We start from the raw sequence: 24,019 nt of genomic DNA on the forward strand, positions 1-24,019 counted from the left end.
TCTAATAATCTAGACTTTTAAAATTAATTCCTTCCAAAATGAGGAACCGTAGGCAATGACTCCCTGTAATTATACTGCTTTTTGTGCTGTTTTCCAGGACTTGTCTGTCCACAGTGTGGTATTATTTGCCAAGCATAATTTCAGATGTTGCATGTGCTATATTTAAAAAAGATTCATCCTCTTTTGTTAGTCCAGCTTTAGAAAATTCAAAAAGAAAACCATCTGTGAAAACATCTCTTTAACTAATTTTGCCATGAGAGTTGTGGCAATGCTAATGATAATTATACTAGAGTTAGAAAATACACTTTTTTGTTGTTGTTTGGCAAGTAGAATTAATTAATCATAGCACAAGTTTCTCATAAAAGTCCTCTGGATTACAGGGTTTTGTCACAAAATCTAGGAGTTTATTCCTAATCATGTATACAAAGATTGCCATATCGGAGCTGTTTCTAAGTAGAATAAATTTTCACACTGCCTGTGTTTAAATTGTACAGCATGTTGTTTGAAAGTCGTGGTCTTTCCCTGCCTTTCAGGCTTGCGCAGATGGAAAGGACCAATGGCTCCTTCCTCATGGACAGCAGCTCCACCACAGGAAGCGTGTAAGTAACTCATTAAGGCTGTCAGGAACTTTGGTTATAGATTCATGGTATAATCTTCATCACTTCCAACACAGGACTTAGTCCCAGTGAAAGCAGCTAATAAGTGTGAGCCCAAGGATGCCTGCATAAGTTTAATTATTCCGAGCACCAATTGTAGAAACTGGTGATGTTCGCTTGACAACGTGTGGGAGCTCTACATTTGTCAGCCATTCTGCTCCAAAAGTCAGGATATTTCATGTGACTGGTAAAAGGCCACAGATCTGTACGTTCTACTTTTTATTTCTTTCCTGCTTTTATTATAGTATAAAAGAAAATAAATCATTTTCTGGGCTTTTGCTAGACCCTAGACAACTTTCTTATTAAAATAAAATATCATCAGTACTTTGAAGATTCTTCAGAGCCAGAACAATGTTGCTACTTCTTGTTTATACTTCAGTTTTCTGGCTGCTGATCCATCTGTTTGTACCTGGAATTGTACTATGTAATAAACATAGTCCTACATTAATTCTACCAGTGCCAGTTTTTTTTGTTTTTTTTTTTTTTAAATTATGTGTCACTTTTATTGTAAAAACCTTAATTAAAATGCATTGGTAAACTTGGAAAGCATAGAACCCCTTGAACTGCTGATGAATAAAATACAGTTTTTTTGAATGTAAAACCAAATGTTTTAACCTCACTTTATCATCCCTTCAGTTAATTAAATCAGTGATATAGGACTCCGCCTCTTCCAAATTATTAACAAAAACCATCAGCATTTTTAAAGAGAAAAACCAAAATTGTTCTTGTTCAGCTTTAGCTAGGAAATGCTGTTGGTATCAGTAATACTTTCATTTACTGTTTTGAAATCTAATAATACAATTATTCTATCCATGAGTGTACTTAACATTTTGAGATTTAAAATACATTGCTTGAAAAAAGCATGTGACCCTCTTTAAATGTTGCCTCTTTCCTGATTAATTAACTCTATTTACATACCAAATAAAACTTTTATTCATGTGAACTGTTTTAATGTGTTTCTGTCATTGGCACACTCACCAGTGAGAAAAATGCAGCCAAAATATTCCCTTTTGATTCCCTTCCACAAAAAAAAAAAAAAAGAGCAAACACACTGTCATTTGGCAGTAAAGCTGGAAACTTGAAGGCAACTAAATGCTCATACACTTGAGTTGTGTGTTTTGAAATTAATGAGCCTACTCATATCCAAAGACCAAACAACCACCCATCCCAATGATAAAAGGTGGGTGTATGCTTAACTTTTTACTGGCAAATCACCTGTTGATTTTAAAGCAATTTCCCTGCATTCCTTTTCCTTAGAAAAAGAATTAACATGGAAAGCTTGTGTACCAACATGTGATATGTACCTCTGAATTTGGGTCTCAGTCAGGGGACTGTTACACAAATGAAATATGGACAAGAAAGTAACCTTGTACACAATGGCACCTTCTGTTTTATTTGCAGATTACAATGCATGCTTTCATTAAGGTGTAAGTACTGAAGTACTCAAAATTCTGAAGGCCTGTGGTTTGAAGTTTAAAGTATTGTGATAGAATCATTTAGGTTGGAAAAGACCTTTAAGATCATGAATCCAACCATAAAGCATACATTTGCCAGGTCGACCACTAAACCATGTTCCCAAGTGCCATATCTACCTCCCTCAAATATGTCCAGTGATGTTGACTCAACCACTGCCCTGGGCTACCTGTTCCAATGCTTGACAGCCCTTTTAGATGAAGAGGTTTTTCCAGAGAACTATCCAGTTTGTATCCCAGTTTGGATCAGAAGTTGCTGAAACATTGGGAATTTAGGATTATAGCTCAAATCTATTTTTATTTTTTAAATGCCATTTAACATAGAAATGGGGATAGTGTAGTCATTCTTATTTGGATGGAATTCAAAGGAGCAATTTGAAATGTGAATGCATGTTTTTTCAGTTCAGATATAAACCTCTGAGCCAAACTTCTTTTTCTTTTTATAGTGTTATTGGAAACATTCAGGAAACAATTACTAGTTTGGAAATCAAATTCTTTGCTTCTCATAATTGGATTTATCTTTCATGATCTCATTTTTATTGGTCCTGTAGAGTCCTTCAGTTTACTGTGAATATAGAACAGAGGCAGTATTGCACTTGATTTTGAAAGTTACTGCTTTGGTCTTGTCAGGTTCACCAGCTCAGCAACGATACTTTTAACATGCTTCATGTTTCAGAGATTATATGTAAGAAGTCATCTACATTTGAAGAAGAGAACTTCTGCTCTTAGTTAAAAATAATTAGTTTATTTTCAGGAATGCTTTGCAATATGCCATTTGATTAAGAAAGCACTCATCAAAGATAATTCTTGGGTTTTAACTAACCTGTTTTCTTGAATGTCGTTGTGAATTCTGTCTCTCTGACTAAGCTTTTCTAACTTCCTCCCTTTTCCTAAAGATATGTGAATTCCATTAAAAAAATACATTTTCCTTAATCAAAAAAATAGTTGTAGATAGCAAAAATAGGCACAGTCTCTACTGTAGTATGTCCAGCTTCTTTAAAACATTCTAATGCTCTCATGCATGAATTTTCTGGTACAAATACATTGAATAGAAATGTTTTCCCTTCATGTCATCTTCTCTTTACATTAGAAAGTTCTAAATGTGTAGGCTAGAATGTTGTGATGGATTTTATTTGGCTTTAATTCATGCAAAAACATCTCTCTCTTTAAAGCAGACTTACCTAATCACAAATGAAGATGAGCATAAGGAAAAAATTAGGTCTTTACAGCAAAGAATGATAAATAGTGTTCCTGACAGAAAGCTATACCTCACAATTTGATAGATCATGGTGTAGTAGAATGAAAATAAAAATTGTTAGGGAAATAGGACAAGAGCGTAACTGTCCTATTCCTGTAGTGTAGGAGCTGTCCTATCCAGCCCATACTGAAGTTAGTTGCACTGGGCATAACAGACATACTTTCAGAATAAATGCATATGCTTAGTAGCTGTTTTCTGGTTAGTGCCTTTACTACCAGTTATCTTCATGTCTGCAGCATTGTTGATGCTATTTCACACTCATCTTAAGGCAGAGTTGGAACATATCTGAAATTTTATTTGTTAGGGAACTCTGCACTCAGGTCCAGAAGTAGGAACAGGTTCAGAAGTGAAGGCCATTGATACTTTTACCTGGCACTGCTACTTAATGTGATGTAAGTAAAACTGGAGCCCCAGTGTGTAGTAACTGAATACTGTGACATGATGTAAGTGGTGAAAAGGTATCTTGTCACAGTGAGAAATTTGTTTCATGTGATGGTAAGATTAGGAGAAGAACAAGTAAATTAGACGAAGTATTTTTGAGTACCTTTTTCATCCTTGTTCTAGTATGTCTCGTAGCATCATCTGGTCAAGGTACACTTTATTTGGATTAGAACTCATGATGCTTAATTTGAGAGCTACAGCAAAAAATTAATATTGTCAATGAAGTAAGTTCACAAGTAGCCACATCTTCCTTACATCCAATTTAGCAATCGGTTTTCTTAATCAGATAAAATAAAGCACTGGTGAAAAGTGATGGTTAGGAAATCGGAATTTTTTTTTCTACAGCATAGTCCAATAAAAGGGAGGTTATATGCAGCTTTATTTGCCTCTTGCTTCCTCGATGCACAATGCATGTTTTGGAATAGACATGTTGAAAATATATGTCCAGAAAGTGAATAGGATACTTCAAAGGCTGTTTTCCCTGGGCTTCTTTGTTGGGGTGTTCTTTTCCTCTGAGATGTACTTCTTTCAAGTCTGACCTTCTGGGATATCTTGTTTGCTGCTTTTTACTATGGTGAAATGCAGAATAGGAGCTACAGCCTCTGCTGTTGAAGGACTTTGTGTACTTCTAGTTGTTTTGTCAAAGCACACAGGGTATTCAATAAAATAACCACCACGAAAGACTGAGCAATTAATTTTTACATGATGCTTTTATTTTGATTGCTGATTGCTATCTCCCACCACTTCTACAGAACAATGTCCTAGGTTCTCAAAACAAAAGTATTTGCCCGGCATAGAACAATGACCTTATGTTGTAGGTCATTTGAAGATCTGTCCTGAGACTCCTGTGCTACTAATGAATCTGTCCTAATTACAGTCATGAGGTTTGTTGGTGCAGGTTCAAGGCTGTGTTTTTTCCAACTAGTAATTTTGCAAGACAGACCAAAGGTAGAACACATGGTAAAAATACACTTTTGCTTCAGAAGACTTCCTTTATCAAGTGCCTGTGAAAAAGCGTGCTGTCAGTTGCAACGTGTGATGCCTGAAAAAAGAGCAATCAATATTTGCAGCCTCTCCAGCAGGCTTTCTGAGACTCTGAACCAGTGGGAGAGGAGGGAAATGAAGTTTTTTCTAGACCGAATAACCGTGAGACCAAAATATAAAATTACCTGTATTGTAACTGTGTTGATCTCATCTACTGGATCACAATACAGTCAAAAGTATATAAGCATTCACCATGTAAACTCTTTTTAAAAAAAAAGTATTTATAAGTTTCATTAAAAAATTAGGTTACACCCAATGCAAAATCTTGACAGAATCTCAGATTTAACGAAGTCAAATAAATATAATATATCCATCTTTACAGAGCCCTGTTTTTACAAAGATCCATTTTAGATGACCTAAATTTTGTTTATAAACTAATTCACAATTTTAAATCGTAGACAGCAGCTTTTTGATGCCTAATTAAAATAACCAGACTAAACTAGATCAAGTAAATGTTTCCTGACATCATCATCACCCTTGCACAAAAGAAGGCTGTATGTGTAGTCACACACTATCACTTAAATTCACACGTAAATGGTGTTTTGAAGCCCGGATGATAAAGCTGTGTTCTCTCACCTGCCTGCTTTAACATTGTTTTTGTGTTGGCCGAAGGTGTGACATTGAATTGCCAACACTCTTGGCTTGCTGTGGCCATTTCAGTCACAGGATACTCTGCACGTTTTGCAGGGCTGTGCCCCGAAGTTTGAAGCCCCCGGAGGGGTTACCTCACTTTGGCAAAAATTTCGCTGTAAGGAGTGGGGTATTTTTATCAGGATGACTAAAGGGTAGAGAAGTACGGTGAGGTTTTAATTATCGCACTGAGACCTGATCCAAACTCCATTAACTGCACAAGCCTTTGTTTTAGTTTTAAGTAGACATGAAGTATTAATGAAAAATAACAGTGATTATGAGTTTCCCTGAGATCACTCAAGTAGTGAAGAAGATAAAGCAGTTAAAGGCTTTTTCTTGTTCTGTAGATAAGAGTGGTGGGGGAAGGGAACACTGTTCTGTTTCTTTCTGTTTCTTTTTCAGCTAACACTGTTGGATATCACTATTTTTTTAAGGACTTAAATGCACATGCAACCCCAATTATATTTAAACTCTATGTATATGTATTTAATGAAAAATTCATTAAATTTTTATTCATTTGGACAGAACTGTCACAGGCTTTTTTTGTTTGTTTGTTTGGATTTTTTTGGCAGGCATAGTGTTACTTGATGTACATTTCTTTGATTGTAAGAGTCTAAATTTTCAAGTCTCGATGACAGGTTGGAAAATTGAGGGCCACATGATGGCTTTGGGTAGATAGTGAATAGTTATCCTTGGGAAGAAATAATTTGGTGTTGTTCTAGCATAAGATTAGTCTTCAGTACAAATTTTGTCTTAAGCAGTACTACAAAGAACAAAAGCATTTTGCTAAATGATAGAAGTACTTTTCCAAGAGACAGACACCAGGAATCAGGATTTATTAAATCTTCGGCTGTTTTGTCTTGCTTCTAATATTGATGATGCTTTTAAATTGATATTGATATAGTGAGCTAACAAAAAAATCTTGGTTCAACAGGATAAAATAAGGTTTTTCATTACACAAACAGTATTTATGCAACTCTCATCTATTCCTATCACATGCATTTTCTCCTTTTGTCCCAAGAGTTTGAACTTATTTCTGAGGACCCCCCTGATCCATATGCATGGCCTGTAAGACACCTAAGATGTTTTATTTGTACATGCATTTATTTATAGACTATTTTTCAGCACAGAAATAACTGCTGTTTCTTCCAGGGTATACTTTTCTAAATAACTGGTTTTACTATTCATTCAAATGAGACTGTATTTGGAAATTCTGTGGTGAAAGATGTTAAATTGACTGACAAGAAATTTTAAAAAGCCTCTTGAAAAGCTCCATTACACTTTTATTTGGAAAAGAAATACTTTGCATAAAATGAACTTCTGATTCTTTGCATGTGCTTTCAAAGGCAGTCCGTAAGGATACTTTTCTTTCCATAACTGGTTGATAGCAGCATTCACAGCTGCTACTTTCCAACAATAGGAGGAAAAAAGTTAGCACATGAAATAGTTTTAATGTGAAAAAGTGTCTTTTCTAAATGATACTTGAGTATGTGCATGCATACTGCCTATGTGTTTGCCACTCTGCTCTGACCATGCTTTAACTGTAGGAGATCTTTAGGGTAAAGTTTGTAGGGGCAATACTTCATGGTATCGTAAGGTATGCAGTCTCTGGTTTGTAGTCAAGTAAAGGAGATAATTTAAAGAGGATTTTCTTCAACATTTATACTGCTGCAGCAATTTCTCTCTTAAAAAAATGAATAGTATATGTTTTTCTGTTGATTCATCTTTCTTGAGTAAGCAAGCAAGCAAACTGGTTTTAGGATGTGGTATCTTTCACTTTCTATCCATCTGACTTTATTTATGGAGAAAAGTCAGCAACTTGGAAAGTAAGGCACATCTATACAAAACCAAATTCACTTTGGTATTAAACCATAATTGAAAGTGTCAGGACTTCTCTATCTCCTTACCAGAAGGCAATTTCATGTGAGTCAGGAGGAGGACAGTGTTACAGTTTATTTCTATCCCTGAACCTCTAAGAAAGAAATCTGCTACCAATGCAGAATTTCAAAGTATTGTTTGTTTGTATCAAAATAGGGGGTGAAAAATGGAACGTTTTCCTCTAATTTTAATGGGTAAATTGAGCAAACCAAAATTACCTCCTAAAGATTTTAAAAATGTCACATATTGTTAAAAAAGTGGATCTAGCAGATGCTTGTTTGTTTATTTCTTTTTAAGGCATTTCAAATCAGTCATCTTTGGTTTATATTATCTCCGATTCTTGTTTTCACTGTTTCTTTTCAAGCCACTAGCAGCATTGGTTCTTTCTGCATAGATTAAACTGATCCCTTACTACAGATAAATCTTTCTTTTCCTATGTGTTGTATGTTCATATGGTTTCCTTCCAGTATGTTTTTTAGGCTTAATTCCTTCTCGCTTGGTCCTTTTCCATAAACAAACAAAATCCCCCAGCTTGATAGAGATGTTTGCTCACATAATAAATGTTTTACTGCTCTGTCTTTATCTGTGTTGTTTTATTGTTTCAGAGAGGATGAGCATGCCCTTATCCAGCAGTATTGTCAGACGCTGGGAGGAGAGTCGCCTGTGAGTCAGCCACAGAGCCCTGCTCAGATACTCAAGTCAGTGGAGAAGGAAGAGCGGGGAGAGTTGGAGCGTATCATTGCTGACCTTGAGGAAGAGCAAAGGTCTCATAATCATCCTACTGGTGTCCGAATTGTCATTTTGGTGTTGTTGTTTGAGCCATGCATGTACAATGTTGAAGATGAGAAAGACCTAGAAATCGTGACTTTAGCAGAAGGAAAACCCCAACAATCCACAATCAAGGCATATGTTGTGCATAGCCTGGCTGTTAGATAGAAGAGGGAGTGTCTGTGAAGAAATAAACTAGTTCCACTTCTACTTCACTGCCTGTTTGTTAATCCCCCATAAAACAAGTCAAGGCCTTGTCTTTGTATGAGCTTTGTATGTCTTGTTAGTTGGAGGTGCTAACGTCTTTTGATCTAAGAAGTCTTTTATTTTCATTTACTTGATGAAGTCATCATTCTCCTCCACTTTTCAATATCCCAGGAGTCTGCAGATAGAGTACGAGCAACTAAAGGAGCAACATCTTCGGAGAGGAATAAACCCTCTTGCATCACCTCCTGACTCCATTGTGTCACTTCAGCATGCTTCTGAAGATGCCGAGCTCATTGCTGAAGCTAAACTCCTAAGGCAACATAAAGGTCGTCTGGAAGCAAGGATGCAAATATTGGAAGATCACAATAAACAATTGGAGTCTCAGCTTCACCGGCTACGGCAGCTACTCGAACAGGTACCTGTACACTTGTTTCTGCATGATGGATTTCTTGGTGGAGCAAAGGCATTGAAGATATTTTCACCATACTCTCTTGGTCTGTTGCAATCAATAATTTCTAATGAGATATTATTTCTTACCCTCCAGTATAGGCCATGGTTAAAGTCAAATGAGCAGAAAATGATTACAAGTGCTGGAGTGATCATGGGAACTTACGAAGCATTGGGAATAACACAAACAAGAGCAATAGGTTTTCATTAATTAAAAAACACCAGAAGAAAATATATACCCTACTCCAAGTAATGATGCCAGCCACATCCCATGTTTGACTTCAGTTTTCCCAGACACTTTCCTTAAATAATGTTTATTTGTTGTCACAGTTAGTCACTCAAACTTCTCTTAGCATGCCAGAGACAGATGGCCAAAGATATGTCTGAAATACAAAGGAGCAATTAATTACATTAAAAATCCAGTTCCTCTTGAGTAGCATATTTAGACCAATAAGCTACAGCAGTGGTCCTGCACACAAGGAATGCTGGAGGTAAGAGCCTTTTATCAAGTGCTGGTAGCTGGAGATCGTAGGGTTTCCTTGTTGGTGGAAGGAACACTGATTGCTTTGGAAGTCAGCACGTGCACACCTGGGTTATAGAAATAACAGCAGCAACATATACCAGGTGTTGTTGGAGATGGTAGTTTGTACTATATCATGTGTGGAAGCTTGAGTAATGAAGATAAATTTGTGTGAATGTTTTCTTCTAACTAATCATTACATTTGGGACAGGGTATAATAAGGCAAGTATTTCCTGCCTTCCATCAGTCAGATAACTGGCTGTATGTAGTAGAGGATTTAACTAAGCCAAGAAACAGACTACATAAACCAGGTATCAAAATGGCCTAAGTTCCTGCTGTAGATGACACACTCATTACAGGGATTAAGGTGTTTGCTGTTTGTTTCACTGGCTGACTTTGTTATTTTTACTAGGTAATTTTGGCTGAATAAGATTAAGATGCATCTGTTCCAATGACTTCCCTACCCCTCTAGCAGAGTAAATTTTTTTGTTGCTACTGTTATTCTAGCATCTTTAATCAGTATTTGAGTAGATGAAATATTTCACAGGGAAGATAGCAACTGGTGCACTGTTAAAAATAATTTATAAAGTAAGGATCTTGGGATATGTGGCCAATACTTGGTCTTTCAGAAAAGGGTTTAAAATATGCAAAGAAACATGTTGAATAGAAACACAGAAGTTCTGCCAAATCCATGGTCACTTCCAGCTTAGTGCTTGGAGCAGAAACTTGTTCACTCCTTAAAACTTTTTTTTTTTCCCCTAATGTAGCTGAGGATGATCTTACAATTTTGTAGTCTTTTTGGAATCCTTATACCATTCTTAGTAACACCTTTAGGGTATACATTTTTGTTGTGATAAAGTGGGTGGGAGAAGGGACAGTAATTCTTCCCTATCATTTCTGCCTTTGGAATTTTCTAGGCATTGTGCAGCTTTTGGGTTCAGATAGGGTAAAGTAGGATAGAGGTGACCTTTTTCAATATTTCTGACTGTTTACCTCATTTACTGTGTACTATTGCTCTTCTGCTTTCTGTCTGAATTGTCCTGTCTCTGTGGGAGTCATGCCATGCTTCTGATTGTTCCAAGTATTATTTCCTAAGGTCTTTGTTTCTCCTCTGTCATTTAATAAAGTGGCTGGTACAAAGTCAAGTATATGAGAAGGTCTGCATTATTTCTTTTATAACATACCTGTGGCTTTTCACTATTGCTTTCTATACATGTCATTACTTAATTTACCAGATGTTTGGCAAGCTATTTCCAGAATGTTGCAGCTACTCCCCTGATGGGGATTCAGAAATTATAAATAATTTAAATTTTTTGTAATGTTCTTTGAAATTTATTTTGACATTAATAGAATCATGAAGCAGCACTGCTTTCTGTTACTGCCCCCTTTCTGAAAAAATGACCACTCTTCAGCATGTTTGTTGTTCTGTCAGCTTGGCCACTACCTTTTATGAAAGCCTTTATCTCTCTCACTGCTTGAGGAAGGACTTTACTGGAAGCCTATTTATATTTATTTGTTTCTTTTGCTTTTACTGGCTGTCCCAGTTATTTTTAGTGGATAAAAGGAATAACTTTTCTTATTAATGCTCATAAATCCCAATCTCAAAATATATAACAACAGTGTAATTACTAGCATTAAAGGATACAACTGTCTTACAGCAATATCTTTGCCACAGATGGCGTTTTATGCCATCTCTGTCTCTTCTATCAACAGCAAGTCTCCCCATTCCTCTTCTCCACTAGCCTCCTGACTGTTGTTTTATACTACTGAGTATAAAATACTGGATTTTTTTTCTGCAAAAGATTGGAGTGAGTCTGTCTATACACAGATGTTGGGGAAGAGAGTTAATGAAAGAAAGTTTCATGTAGTAACTGTTTGATCTAGATGAGAGCATTCTAGGACATTATTCAGAGAGAACCTTTAGCAGAAATATGCATGCATCCTCACTGCACATTTGTCTACTTCAGGTCACAGCTCTGAGGTTACCATACTATTTTATTTTAGCAAGCCCAAAGGATTGGTAGCTGTCACAGTATGTTGTCATTTTTGTCTGCCTGATTGAGTAGGGTGCCAAAGAGGAAGGTGAAATAGAACTGGCATGTGACAGCTTTGATACTAATATGTTAATCAGACAGAGAAAAAACAAATAATTCATTTTCATTTTTCTTTTTTCAGCCTTTATAGATACTGAATTTGCAAAGTTAAAGTGAGGTCTATTATGAAGGGCATTTAAAGTCTGTTTGTATTTTTCTGTTTTTTTCTGAGTTACTCAATAGAGGTTTCATACAGAATTTGATATTGAAGTACGTGGGAGCTAAATCATCTGTCAACAGCTGTATGATCAGACTGAGAGAGTAAATAGGGGCTGCAACTCCCTCTCCAGCTGAAAGCAGAGGAGCTTTATCAGAAGAGCAAGGAGAGTTTGTTTCTTTTGTAGTTGGGAGAAAAAGTCTGGAGCAAGAAGAAACTTCTGTAATGAATGTGGTAATAAAATTAGTGTTGTTGAGGTTTCCTGTGATTTTAGATTGGGGACACTGAGGTATAGTTCAGTTTTTACAAAAAGTAGAAGAAGTCAAAGAAAGAGCAGGTATGTCTTAGCTATCTGTTAAGCCACAGAGCACTTCAGGCTCTTCTTTGAGAAAGACATCACCAGGAGGCACAGCGAAATAAGGCACTGTAGATTAAAACTGGTTGAAATAAATATCTCTTTTGAAATGCTTTAAAAACTGCCATAATACAGAAAAAACCCTCCAGTTTCAGAGTTTTCTGGAGAAGAACCTATCTGTCCCTTCATATCTTTGTTTGGTTTTGCCTAAAAAGAAGTTTGAAAACTCTCTGAGGCTGGAGTTGGAAACCTCTCTCTCATCCCTACAGAGGCATGCTCAGTATCCCTGCTTTTATTTCTTTCAAGAAGAAGCAGCAAGTATAAAATAACATCTAGAGCTGATTTCTTTTGGTTTCTGGCTTAAGGGTTGTCCGCTGTGTTGTTTTGAATAAGAATACATGAACTTCATGATGGCTGAAGTGGAAGTGAAGATGGCTGATGGAAGTGCTCATATTTTGTAGGTGTTACGCTATTGGAGTCAAAGAGAATATGATTTTCTATTGTTATTTTTCTCAAGTTCTCTAACAGTAAAATATTAAACCATATAAATACATGCAGATATATCTATATCCTCAACTGGTTTGCATTTAACATTTTCCAGTGTCTGATTATTATATTAGGGCAATTATACCACTACCACAAACCTTCACTTTCTGCTCCAAACACCACTCTTCAGCTGTTTAACAATATTGTCTTTCATTTGGAAGAAGAATTTGGTTTGTTTTGGCTTTTCTTTTTATTGCAGTCACTGGTACTATGTAGTGTAATGTTTATCAGTATACTTAAATGAAATTAAGTAATCAGACATTGCCCTCTGATTAGAAGATGGTGGTTTTGTGGTTTTTGACTTGTTTTTAAATCCAGCTGCAATATTTCATTCATACACCAATATAAGGTATTCCAAGTATGTTTTGTTTTCTCTCAGTTTATCCACTGGTAGTCCTTGTGCTCTGCCATGCTCTTTTATCACTTACAATAGAACTATTAAGTGGTACCTTGACTAACTCATCACCTGAGTTTGCAGGCTTTTAGTTTCTATCTATCAACATGAACTGTTGACTTTGCAATGTCTCACTACCCTTGACTGAGCCTGTGCTGTACTGTAGTTTTGTATGTCCAGCATAGATCTTCTCATTCACCCTCAGTCATCTCTGCACAATTCATTCATAGTTGCTCCTTGTGAAGAGGGACAGAGATTTAGTCCAGGTGCAAGTTTGCATTTTGGATTATTCACATTCTCTCTGCTCATCTGTTTGTCGGGTGGGCAAGCAGTCACTCTGCTGCTGGAGTTAATTTTGTTGTTCTGTATTGAAGGGACTCTTAGCTGTTGGAGAATTTGCTTCCTCTCTTTACCATTACAGCTCTAACATCTCAAACGGTGGTTGCTGGCATTACAGAATTGCCTGGGTTATGTTATCCTGGTCTTCGCTGATTTAAAATCATCACACTCATTCTGCTTAGACTCTGTAGCTGGATTGAAGCCTGGTACTGAGTGGCAAATTGCTTAACTACATGATAGTAATTCACTGTTCATAGAAGTGTCTTGACAGTAAAATCCTTCTCTGGCTTGAAAACATTTCCATTTTTCTTTGTCTTCTATGCAGACTATTTCTTGGTTTATTCTTTTAGTCAAAGCTGGCCCTTAGTATTGTTGTGATGAAAGAGATGAGATTTAGAGGAGAAAAAAAAGAGATTTGTTGAGTGCTCAACATGTTCTGAGTGCAGAACGTTTTCTTCTGTTTCTTACTGTATATGGAAGAAAAAGTATCTTTCATTGTTCAACAGTCTTCAGTTTTACTGAGCATTGCTTTTGTTAAATTGCAAGACATCTCAAGAAATTGAATATTGCTGTTGAGGCTGTGAGGAGCAAACTTGTGCACAAATTAACAGCCATTCTGTATTCTAACTCTGCATCAAGTCTCATAGCTGTTTTAGGTACTTGCTCAGTTTCAAAGACCTTAAAAGCAATGATCTTTTGTATTACTTCAGTATCTGCTTTTAATAGATTTACTTAAATAACCAGCTCCTTAAGCTGTTCAGAAGTAATTTGATGATTTGCAATCAAAAAGCTAATAGCAGCAACAATTTCAGCTACATCTACCTCATATGTAAATATTATTTCACTTATTTCTGGGTTTTTTTCAGAACAATCACTTCTGGAGCTCAAATACTGTATTACTAGTCTCTTCCTCAAAAGAATTTTTAAAAGAAGGAAGGAAAAGAAGGGAAAAATGCCTGAACAAGGTCCCTTCCAATATTTCTGAGCTGCTATGTTCTTTTCTTATTTTCTGTCCCTATATGTAGATTTAAGTGTCATCTCAAACACATACATGGTTACAGCTAAATGTAATATCAATGTCAGTGATTCTTCAAGTGAATTTAAGGGTCCAGAAAAGCTTCTTTCTCAAAGTTATTTCTCATAATTTTCAGGAGTTTATGTAGTACAAATTTTCACGTAGTACAGATTCCTGCAAATTTGGTGTCTTCCACATGGTTGAGAAGCAGCATCAGCAGGAGTGATGGCTGGCTACCACTTTTTAGATTTAATGAAGTTGTTTTGAATCTGTCTTGAGTCTTCACTTGATTCTGGAGTTCTGTAAAACTGTTCCTGATTGAACAGTTGTTTCTAAGCATGATTAGTCATCCTTGTAAAGGTTTTTAGGGGCCCCTAGCTGAATGTCCTCTCTCTATGTGTGTATGTATGTATATGTCCCTGCAGATAAATACAACCCCAGCAATCCCATTGTGTAGTCTTTCTGCAGAGCTGGACTAGGAACCTTGACATACTGTGTGTGTTGTACATGACGTTGTGTTTTTGTGATGCAACAGAACACTATTTTTAACAAGACCATCAACTGGAGTCTTGTAAAGAACTGTTCTTAAGTGTAAATTTTCTTCTAAAAATTTCTTGGTTTGGGTATTTTTGTTGGGTTTTTTTTTACCCCTCAGCAGTTGCAGAGACCTAAGCCAACTTTCAGTAGTTTGAAGGACAAACAAGAAAGAGCACATAAAAAAGGAAAGGAGCAAGATGGCTGCCTACAAGCCCACATTTAAATTATGTGGATACAAATAACATAAATTTGTGTCTTATTGTCCCTACTGTAGCCCGAGTCAGACTCCCGGCTCAATGGCACCTCTCCCTGTGCTTCGCCCCAGCACTCTGCCCTTGGCTTCCCGCTCGAGCAGGACACAAGCTCACAGTTCCATCAGACAGGTGAGTGTTCTGACCAGATAATGTGTTCATGAGGCCATAGGTGACTACTGGATAGGTTTGTTGGCATCTTCTGGAAAGATTTTAAATCAAAAGGAATGGATCTTTGTGATGCTTCTGCTCAGTGCAGCTGGAGGTGTTGCTTCCTCACACTTGCAAAGAGCTGCGGTATCCTAAGAATCCATGTGACTCTGAATTACAGACTTCTGTCGATAGACTCCTTGGTTCCATCTATTCTGACCAAGTGAATTTCCTGGGCAAATCCATCCTCACTGAAAGGGTAACCAGACTTCATTGGACTGAAGTGGCCAAGAGCTGTTTGTCCTACATATACACATGGACCCAAGTGACCTGTCAGATACAGGCCCAAATGTCCAAATCATGTAATCTACACTTCCTGTCTGCTTTAAAAATTCTTGTGTAACCTCTGCTTATCCTGGTATTTTGATGTTCCCACTCCCAAAAGGTTCACAGCTTTAGGAACAATTCAGTATTTATAGGTACAGGCTCTGCACATAAAGGGATTTCTCTCTTGAAAGATTATTTTAAATTCTCCAGTATCAAAACTCATTAATTCCACTGGAGTTAGCAGAAATAACTACTGATCATCGCATGGTCAAAAGTAGGGGGCAAGGGAAAATATTTTTCTCAAATTATCTTAGGTGCAAGTTCCTCCTGTTTTTCTTTTTAAGCCTTGTGTTATAGATTAAATATTATTTTGTTTCTATGGAAAACAGGAAAAATATTCTCTTGCATACTGAACAGTTTTCATTCAGCACTAACATATGTTTTTACTTTATCTGGAAAATCATGGAACTTCTTTGAGTCTGATTTCATGCAGTGGTAGATTTGTGAAAGATGCTGTCTAATAGTACTGCCAACAACAGAGCCAGTTACGTTCCCTAACCATTCTCTTGGCTAATTTTAAGCATCATTTTTCAAATAAATGGCAAGGAGGATTTTAGCACTACTGAAATGGCTGGTACATATTGAATAAAGACCATCTAAAAGATAAATGTTGGGATTTTTTCAGAAAAAGAGAGGTGTATTCACTCAAACTTACATGACAAATCATATGCAGTTGGAACAGAATTTTAGTTGAGTAGCTACTCAGTTTAATTCCCTCATCTTGTCAACATTTTATTTATTTTAACTGTAAATTTTTATATACTGTTCCTTGCTTGCAACTTGTTCTAGATAAATCTTGAATGCAATGGTTAAGCTTTAATAAAAGAGAAATGAGTTTGACTGCAAATCTATAATGTAACTTCCACTTCCTCTCCCAAGGCTGGCAATTATCAGTGATAGTTCTTGCACATTACAGAGGCTTGAGGTAGTGTTTTCCCTTGAAATAAAAAGGCGTATTTAACTGGAAGGTTGGATAAGAATGCCTTTTAGAATAATGTTGTCCTTTTTTTTTTCTCTTCTTCTTACAAAATTCTTTTTTTTGTTGTTGTCATATCTGCAGATGACTTGTTAGTTCCACCTCATGATACCAACACAGATCTAACAGATGTTATGGAGCAAATCAACAACACATTTCCAGCTTGCTGCTGTAAGTTTAACAAAATAAGTCTCTGAGGATAGTATTGAATTTGAGGTGGTCTTTTGAAGAAAAAAAGCTCAATCTTGTGGTATTGACTAGGAAAAGAAGTATCTTTGAGGAGATTTCTTGTCAAGATATGCAAGCTATATAATTCTGTCTTAAAATTCCTCCACAGACACTATTTGTGAAGGTAAATAAATGTTCTTGTTTTAAGTGGAAGTGATTCACTGTAAAGAAAGCCTGTATCTCAATGTCGAATTTTCAGCAGTGCCCACATAAGGGTAAAGACGTCTAGAATCTCACTAGCTGCTAATAAAAACCTTTTGTAGAACTTAAGTGAATGCAGATTCAGAATTTCTGAATGCCGTTTTTGTAATAAAGCTTGAAAAAAAAGTTTTTAGACCATTAGTCCTTAGACTAATTACTGAACTAGTTATTAAATAGACCAGAGGAAATCTGTGAATGCAGCACATAACACCTTTTCCTGCTTAAATACAGTGGAAGCTGATATTTTTTTCAGTGTCTGTTAAAGAAAGATCAAAAGGAAAACCAGCTCATTCCTTATGCTTGTCTTGTATCAGCTGACATACTTAACCTCCTTCTTCCAGTGTCACTGCACTTGCAAAAGTGAGGAGCTATCTCATGTATTTTGGTGGGTCTTGTAAAATACATTTATACATATACATGTCTCTCTATATAGATATTTCAGCTGTTTTGCCTTAGAAAAACAGTAGTGAAAGCTTTGATATATTCTCAAAACTGTTGAAAGTTTCAAATGAAATGTAATAATAATGGTCAGTTTTAAAAGGCAGGAGTGAGAGAGTGGCTGTTTATGCGCAGTTCTTTTGGAAGCATCAAGACTGAACTCTGTGCTATTTCATAAACTCTGTGAACCCTGTTAAAATACCCCTTTTATCTCTTGTACATACATTGCTTGGCTGTGAGTAACTGATCACAGAAGATGCACTTTGCATATTTTGGAAAAGCAGATTAGGTTCTAGCAAAAAAGATCTTGTTTCAGCTGTCCTTTTTGGTTGTTGATGAGTTCAATAGTTCAGAGCCCATCGTTCTGCAAATTAAGGATTTGATTCTAAGGAGCATCTTGTCTTGAAGTCAACAGCTGGTGGAGCTCCTCAGCACACCTCCAGGATGTGTGTGTGTACAGATCTTTATAAATGCAACTCAAGCATTTGTTCTTGGTTTTGCAAATTACTCTCTTGCTATGTGACTATACAACTACAGGGTCATTTGGCCCAAATGAATTTAAAGCTAATTTAAAGCTTGGTAATGACAGCTGTTCTCCAGGACTGGGAAACAGAAAATATTCTGATTCTATGAACAAACACCTTGAATGAGGCAGGAGGATACTGCGAATGAAAACCATGGCCGCTTCATATTGTGAAGTGTATCTGAGCATTTAAGATTAAAAGAAGGCACAGTTCCAAATTTCATGTGGCTTTTTCCCCGTTGTCAGGCTAAACCACACTCTCCCAATTAGGTACTACTTATGTTTGTTCTCATTCAGTCATTCTGTAACATCTTTTACTTGGGAGTAAATTTTTTTGACTGTGTCAGATTCATATCTGAAATGTTTTAGAAGCCTGGAATGAGGATTATTAGTCTGGCCTTCCCAAAAAAGTGCATTAGACTCTGAGTTTTGCTAAGGAAGACCATGACAGACCATCTAAGTCCATCATCTTTTCCTGTGGCTGTTCAAGAGGGTTCTGTCTTCCTGGCCGGACAATTGTCCAACCTGTTCTGTAAGACTTTAAATTATGTAGATTCCATGGACTTCTCCTAACATTAAAGAGCAACATCCTTACCCTTTTTAATTATAACCAAGCTAAATTTTATCTAAACACATGCAACATCTCATGTCCAATTATTAAAAAAAAAAAAGTAAAATACTTTTTTCGCACCCTCGTCTTTACTTGTCTCTTCTGCCATGGCCTTAACCTCCATTAGGAGTTACTGGAGTTACTGGCACCTGAGCCTTATGCAAATAATTTTTATACCATTTTCATCGTTTAACAGAGACAGTTGTCTTACTTGCTTTGTTTGTTTTCATGGGTTTCAGGTTATAATTCATCTTGAAATCAGTCTTACTATTTATGCTAAATATCCTTCATGAAGCAATTATTCATAGAGTAAGGCCAGCAAGGCTTTTAATGGTGGATTTTGCTGTTTTGTGGTTTGTTGGTTTTATTTTTTTCTGTCCTTCAGATCCACTGATCATAGATATAATGCCTCCTTTTCCTTCCTTATTTATGTCACTTGTCCTCAGAAGTAGGCAGGTGTACAACACTGTGCAGAAGTCTTGTCTGTGCATCTGAGTGACATCCAGAACAGAGCATTTTTAACAGATGATACTGTAATACATCACTCAGGGGTTTATATGGTTACAAGTGGTGAAAATGAAATAATTCATAATACCTACATATTTGTAATGCTATAAATTTGATAAAAGTAAGTTTGTGAAGAATTACAGCATTACAACACATTTATAGTTAAATGTTTAGTCTTTTAAAGATAAGTCTTTTTGTTCTTCTGTAGTATGGGATTTTCCCAATAAGAGCTTTGTTTTTAAACTGTCAAGATGCAGAATCATGTAAATTTCTAACCTTTTCTTTCTTATTTGCAGCAAGTTTCACTGGCAGACCACAGGTATGAGACACGTTTATATACTTGCATAAGCATTGGAAACAAAGTAAAGCAAGTGGAAAAGTTCCATTAGAGCAAAGGGGCTGGGGTGGTTTTGTCTCCATTTTTTCATAGAGGTCTATTTGGAAGTTAGACTGATATAACAGAAAGGCCAGATTCCAGCATATCACAGGTAGTAGAAAATTTCTACTAGTTCAGACACTGCCAAAGGTGTTATGGTTCTGCAGTTAGGCATTGCTGACCAGATGGAACCAATTTGCATTTATTGGGGCCAGTTAGTTTCAAGCCAGCATCAGCTTGCAAGATCAAAGCTGGTTCTTGCAAAGACATTCCATATATCCTTGTGCCCTGGTTCCCGCAGCTCCACTTTCAGGACTTATGGGCACCAGTGCACAAGGGTCGGGAGCCACACAGCACCTTAGGCATTAGATTAAGCTGCCTGCTCTAAATAGGCAAGCACTTCAACAAGAACTTTAAACACTGCAATATTGTAAACTTAGATTTCTTTTAACCTGAGTCTCAGGCCAATGCATGTAAATTGTTAACATACAGGGATTTTGTAAGATGACATCCCAGTCCTGAGCTGAATGAGCCCAGAGCAGTTAGAAGTTTCTGTGTGTGTTAACACATGATACTGATGTTGTTTCTCATCACGACAGGCCATGTGAAGTGTTCATGTGAAGTGAGCCGGTGCTCCCTGGCGTGCAGCACAGCCCTGTTCTACAACCTGCCGGCCGCACGTTCCACCTCATCAGAAGCCTGCACGGGACCCCGGGACACGCGGTGCGCTCTGACCGCGTGTTCTACTTGAAACAGTACAACACTGAATACCCAAAGACGAGGATGTTGTTTTTATAGTATCTTTTTTTTTTTCCTTCTTCCATTTCTATGCAACTGTAAATTAACGAGCAGTGGAATATTTGTCACTGATTTGTATAAATATACAGCCAGGGGAAAAGGGGCAGGGGCTTTATATACATTCTTTTTGATAATCGTAAAGAGAACTGCTTAAGGAGTTTGGAGCAAAACATTACAGTTATACATTCCTTTCAGCTCTTTGCTTTTGCATTGTAAAGTATTCTTAGTTTTATTTTCTCACACCTGTAATATTCTGTACTGATTATTTATATGCTAACCATCTGACCACACAGATTTCAGAATATCCTTGCATTATTTTCAGCATTGGCATATGAAGTTCCCATAATCTGTATTATTGTTACTGGTTAACAATAACTGTCATTAGGTGCAAGATACAGTATTTTAATTCAGTTAAACAAGGTAAAGTCTCATTTCAAGTCATAATCAGCATCCTCATGTACCTAAGTGGTATTTTTAACTTTCTTTTCGTTATTTCCAGCCAACACACTCCATTTGGAGGATTATTTTTTTAAGCCTTATGTTACTTTGAATCAGGAGATAGCTAAAAAGAGGACTTAGATGATGGCTTAAGTTGGTTTTAGTAAGAACTAAGTTAGTGTAATCTTTCCCAACTTTGTTCAAAGACAAAGCTTTGCTGTTCCCTGCTGTGCCAAACTTGCTTCAAGTTTTGGAATTTGCAGTCTATGAAGTAAAGCTCATTTCTGTGAGATCCCCTTCTTTTGTCTTCCTCTTGGAAATGAAGAGACAATTAGAAAGCCCTTTCCAATACTATTCGCCACAGAACTTTCTCCAGAACTGCAATGCACTTAGATGTTATCATTTGGCATTGTAATCTTGCAGATCATCCTTATCTTTGAAATGATTTATTTATGTACTTTTGATAAGGATCATTATGGGAAACTTATGTCAGTGATCAGATGACCTCTAGTTTAAAGATTATCGTAAGAGATTTTAATGCCTTCACAGAGTTTACAATGCTGCATGGACATTTGCTTTAATTCTAGGACATACCTTTAATTGGTAAAACTGCATGCAATATCTTTCATGTATAGTAGAGAGGAACAAAACTGTGTTGTTCTTAATTATTACTGAAGGAAAAAAAACCTTATCTCAAAATGCTATTGAAAGAGGTGTAAAATTCTCTACTGCTACTAAAAAGATGCTAGGGGACATTAAAAGAGCAGGTAAGGAATTTCTAGTGGTTTTGTGAAGTTTTGCCAACTAGATTGTCCTGCACCCACAATATTTACTCCTGAACTGCTGTTGCTCAAGGAGTGATTCAGGCACAGTGTTGACCACCTTCTACTGTTGGCACCAGTGCCAGTTCTTTCTGAACCCTTTGAAAATTATTTAACCACTCTGCCTCTGCTTTCCCATCTGTAAAATGGGGGTGATAGTATTTACCTCTCAAAGGTGATGTAGGACTTAGTTAGCATCTGAAAAGCTCTGTAGAATTGCTAAGTGTTACTCTTGAGCAAGTGGAGCAAAGTTGTCAAGGTGAAAAGAGAAGATGCTGGCTCCTATAAATGCTTCATCTATTAAAATGTTATGTAGTTATTCCGAGAAGAAGAAATCCCACATTTTACAGAAGAGGAAAGCCATGACCACCTTTCTACCTCAGACCTATCTTCATAAGTAGTATTGGAAATAGCTTTATATTCTGTTCTCTGCAAAGTACTTGGCTTTTATTAAGCTACATAATTCTCTAGGCAAAAAATCCTTAAAAATACTCCCAACATAAGTATAAAAAGAACTCAGTAGTGAATTTGGTGGGTTTTATTTTTGTTCTGAATATGAGGCTATATGTAAAGTTGTTTTTCTGCCTGTGTTTGTATGCATCCTTTGTCCTCTGCTGCCAAGTAAATGCTGCTTCAAACACTACATTGTAACATTCTTCTTCTGAGACAATAATAAATAAAAGGAATATATTGCAGTAACATGAGAAAAAATATGGAGTTCTTCCAAGTTTTGTGGGTTTTAAGGATGGCACATCTCATTGCTAAATGCTGAAAATTTCATTCTCAAGATTAACATGAGCATGCTGTAATAGTCAATTTGTATAGCCTAGCTTTTTCTCAGTGTGGTTTGAATTTATATAAATAAGCAGTGGTTTTTTTCCTCATAAGTCTTGCATATATTCTCCAGTTTTCCATCTTTAGTGATTTTAGTCTGGAATCCTTCTCAGTTTCATGACAGATAGTAAATCTGATCATTGAGAACCAGACTGCTTTTTTTTTTTAATGTTCTATGCATGTATTACAGAGCAGCAATAATGCATGAAGCTCTGTCAAATAGGAGAACTGTGAATGAGTCTTCAGGTTTTTGGTAGCCTTCAGTCAACACGCTCAGCTGAACCACAGCATTAGGTATTCAGTCAGAAAGTATATTTCCTACCCTGTGCTGGTTTGAGGTATTTGCATTAATGCAAATTGTGTTAATGACTGTGTTAGAATTGCTACACTTAAAGGAAAAAAGAAGTCCAAAGCCCTAACACTTTTGTTTCCTTATCATAACAGTTGGTACCGGTTTCGTGTTTAATTGTTGGGTTTTGTTTGGTTTTTTTTAACTCTAACAAATGTCAAACATAAGTGTCAAAGTAATGACCTTTTCCCTCAGTTTGTAAAAGGATGGTTATCAAATAAGTTGTAGGGAAAGAGAAGGTTTTTCACATTATTCAAGTGATTCAGCAGTTAGCAAGGAATTTGACTACAGAACTAGCAAATATTAAATTCAAAAAGTCGAAGTTCTGTATTTAGAACAGTAAGTGTATCTAAGAGGAAGAGAGTGCTGGATTAAAGCATGTATTAAACCACACAATCTGTCATTTTTAAAAAAGTGAACATTTAAATTATATGTTTGTAGAGTTGAAGGCAGCAGAAAAGAGAGGTATGGATCAGTACCAGGGCCTGACTTTGGGAATACTTTATGGAAGTGCTCCGGTCTACCATCTGCACCCTCTGTGCCCTGACTGCTAAGGTAGCAGGTGCCAGAGCTCTGTAATGCTGCCACTTAAAAATAGTGCTTCAGTGCTGTGCCACAAAGGTCCTGGTCCTTGGCAGGGGGAACAGAATGACATCCACTTCTCACCAGCCACAGAGCTTTTCTCAAGGGTGCTGGGGACAGGGCTTGGCCACTTCTGGTCCTCCATGCACAGTGCAATGGTGAGCATTCCCTCACTTCGCCGCCCAACCTTTACCTTTAAGCACCCACCAGCCTCTTATGCTGTTATTTTGTCAGGCCCAATAAAGCCAACCTGATACTTTTCATGGGAAGGATTATGTCTGTGTCCAAAACACATCTATGCAAAACATCAGGAGGGACACCCTCCTGCACAGCCCAGAATGGATGGCATTGGTTGATAGCATATCTGTTTAAATTCTCATTAGAAAGCACCCTTAAGCTGTAGTATTAACATGTCAGTTCATTTTTTCAGAGAAGATGCAAGGTTGATGCATCTAATTACAATCAGAGGGTAGAAGTCCTTCTGCTATTGGGGCTTCATCTTCAGGGGAACTTCCACAGTGAAACAATCATCTTCATGTGGGTGGTATTATTTCTTCTTGGACCAAGAGGTTCAAAATCAAGACAGATTATGAGACACCAGCCCTGCTAGGTCAGAGATACTGGACAAAGACCATCAGTATGCACATGACAATTTGTGGCACCTCACTGTCCTGGGTCAGGGGTTCTGTCCTCTCTTCTGTTATTTCTACAGCTGAAAAAAAACCAACAACAACAACAAAAAACAAAACCCAAAACCTCACCAAATGACAAAATTAAAAACACAAACAAACAA

At 36.8% G+C, this 24,019-nt stretch overlaps 1 protein-coding gene across 6 annotated transcripts in view; it reads left to right on the plus strand.

Annotated features, from left to right (window-relative positions):
• UTRN (utrophin) overlaps positions 1–22,160 on the plus strand; it is a 356,686-nt gene extending 334,526 nt beyond the window's left edge. For all 6 annotated transcript variants that reach the window (XM_032102122.1, XM_032102120.1, XM_032102124.1 and 3 more), the window contains 7 exons: positions 534–599; positions 7,985–8,143; positions 8,526–8,769; positions 15,032–15,140; positions 16,606–16,692; positions 19,325–19,347; positions 20,004–22,160. In XM_032102122.1, the coding sequence (XP_031958013.1) occupies positions 534–599; positions 7,985–8,143; positions 8,526–8,769; positions 15,032–15,140; positions 16,606–16,692; positions 19,325–19,347; positions 20,004–20,012 (697 nt within the window). In that variant the 3' untranslated portion in view covers positions 20,013–22,160. The remainder of the gene's footprint in view (positions 1–533; positions 600–7,984; positions 8,144–8,525; positions 8,770–15,031; positions 15,141–16,605; positions 16,693–19,324; positions 19,348–20,003) is intronic.
• Positions 22,161–24,019: the final 1,859 nt, after the last annotated feature.

The sequence above is a fragment of the Corvus moneduloides genome, chromosome 3 (genome assembly GCF_009650955.1).
Source record: "Corvus moneduloides isolate bCorMon1 chromosome 3, bCorMon1.pri, whole genome shotgun sequence".
NCBI classification, from domain to species: domain Eukaryota; kingdom Metazoa; phylum Chordata; class Aves; order Passeriformes; family Corvidae; genus Corvus; species Corvus moneduloides.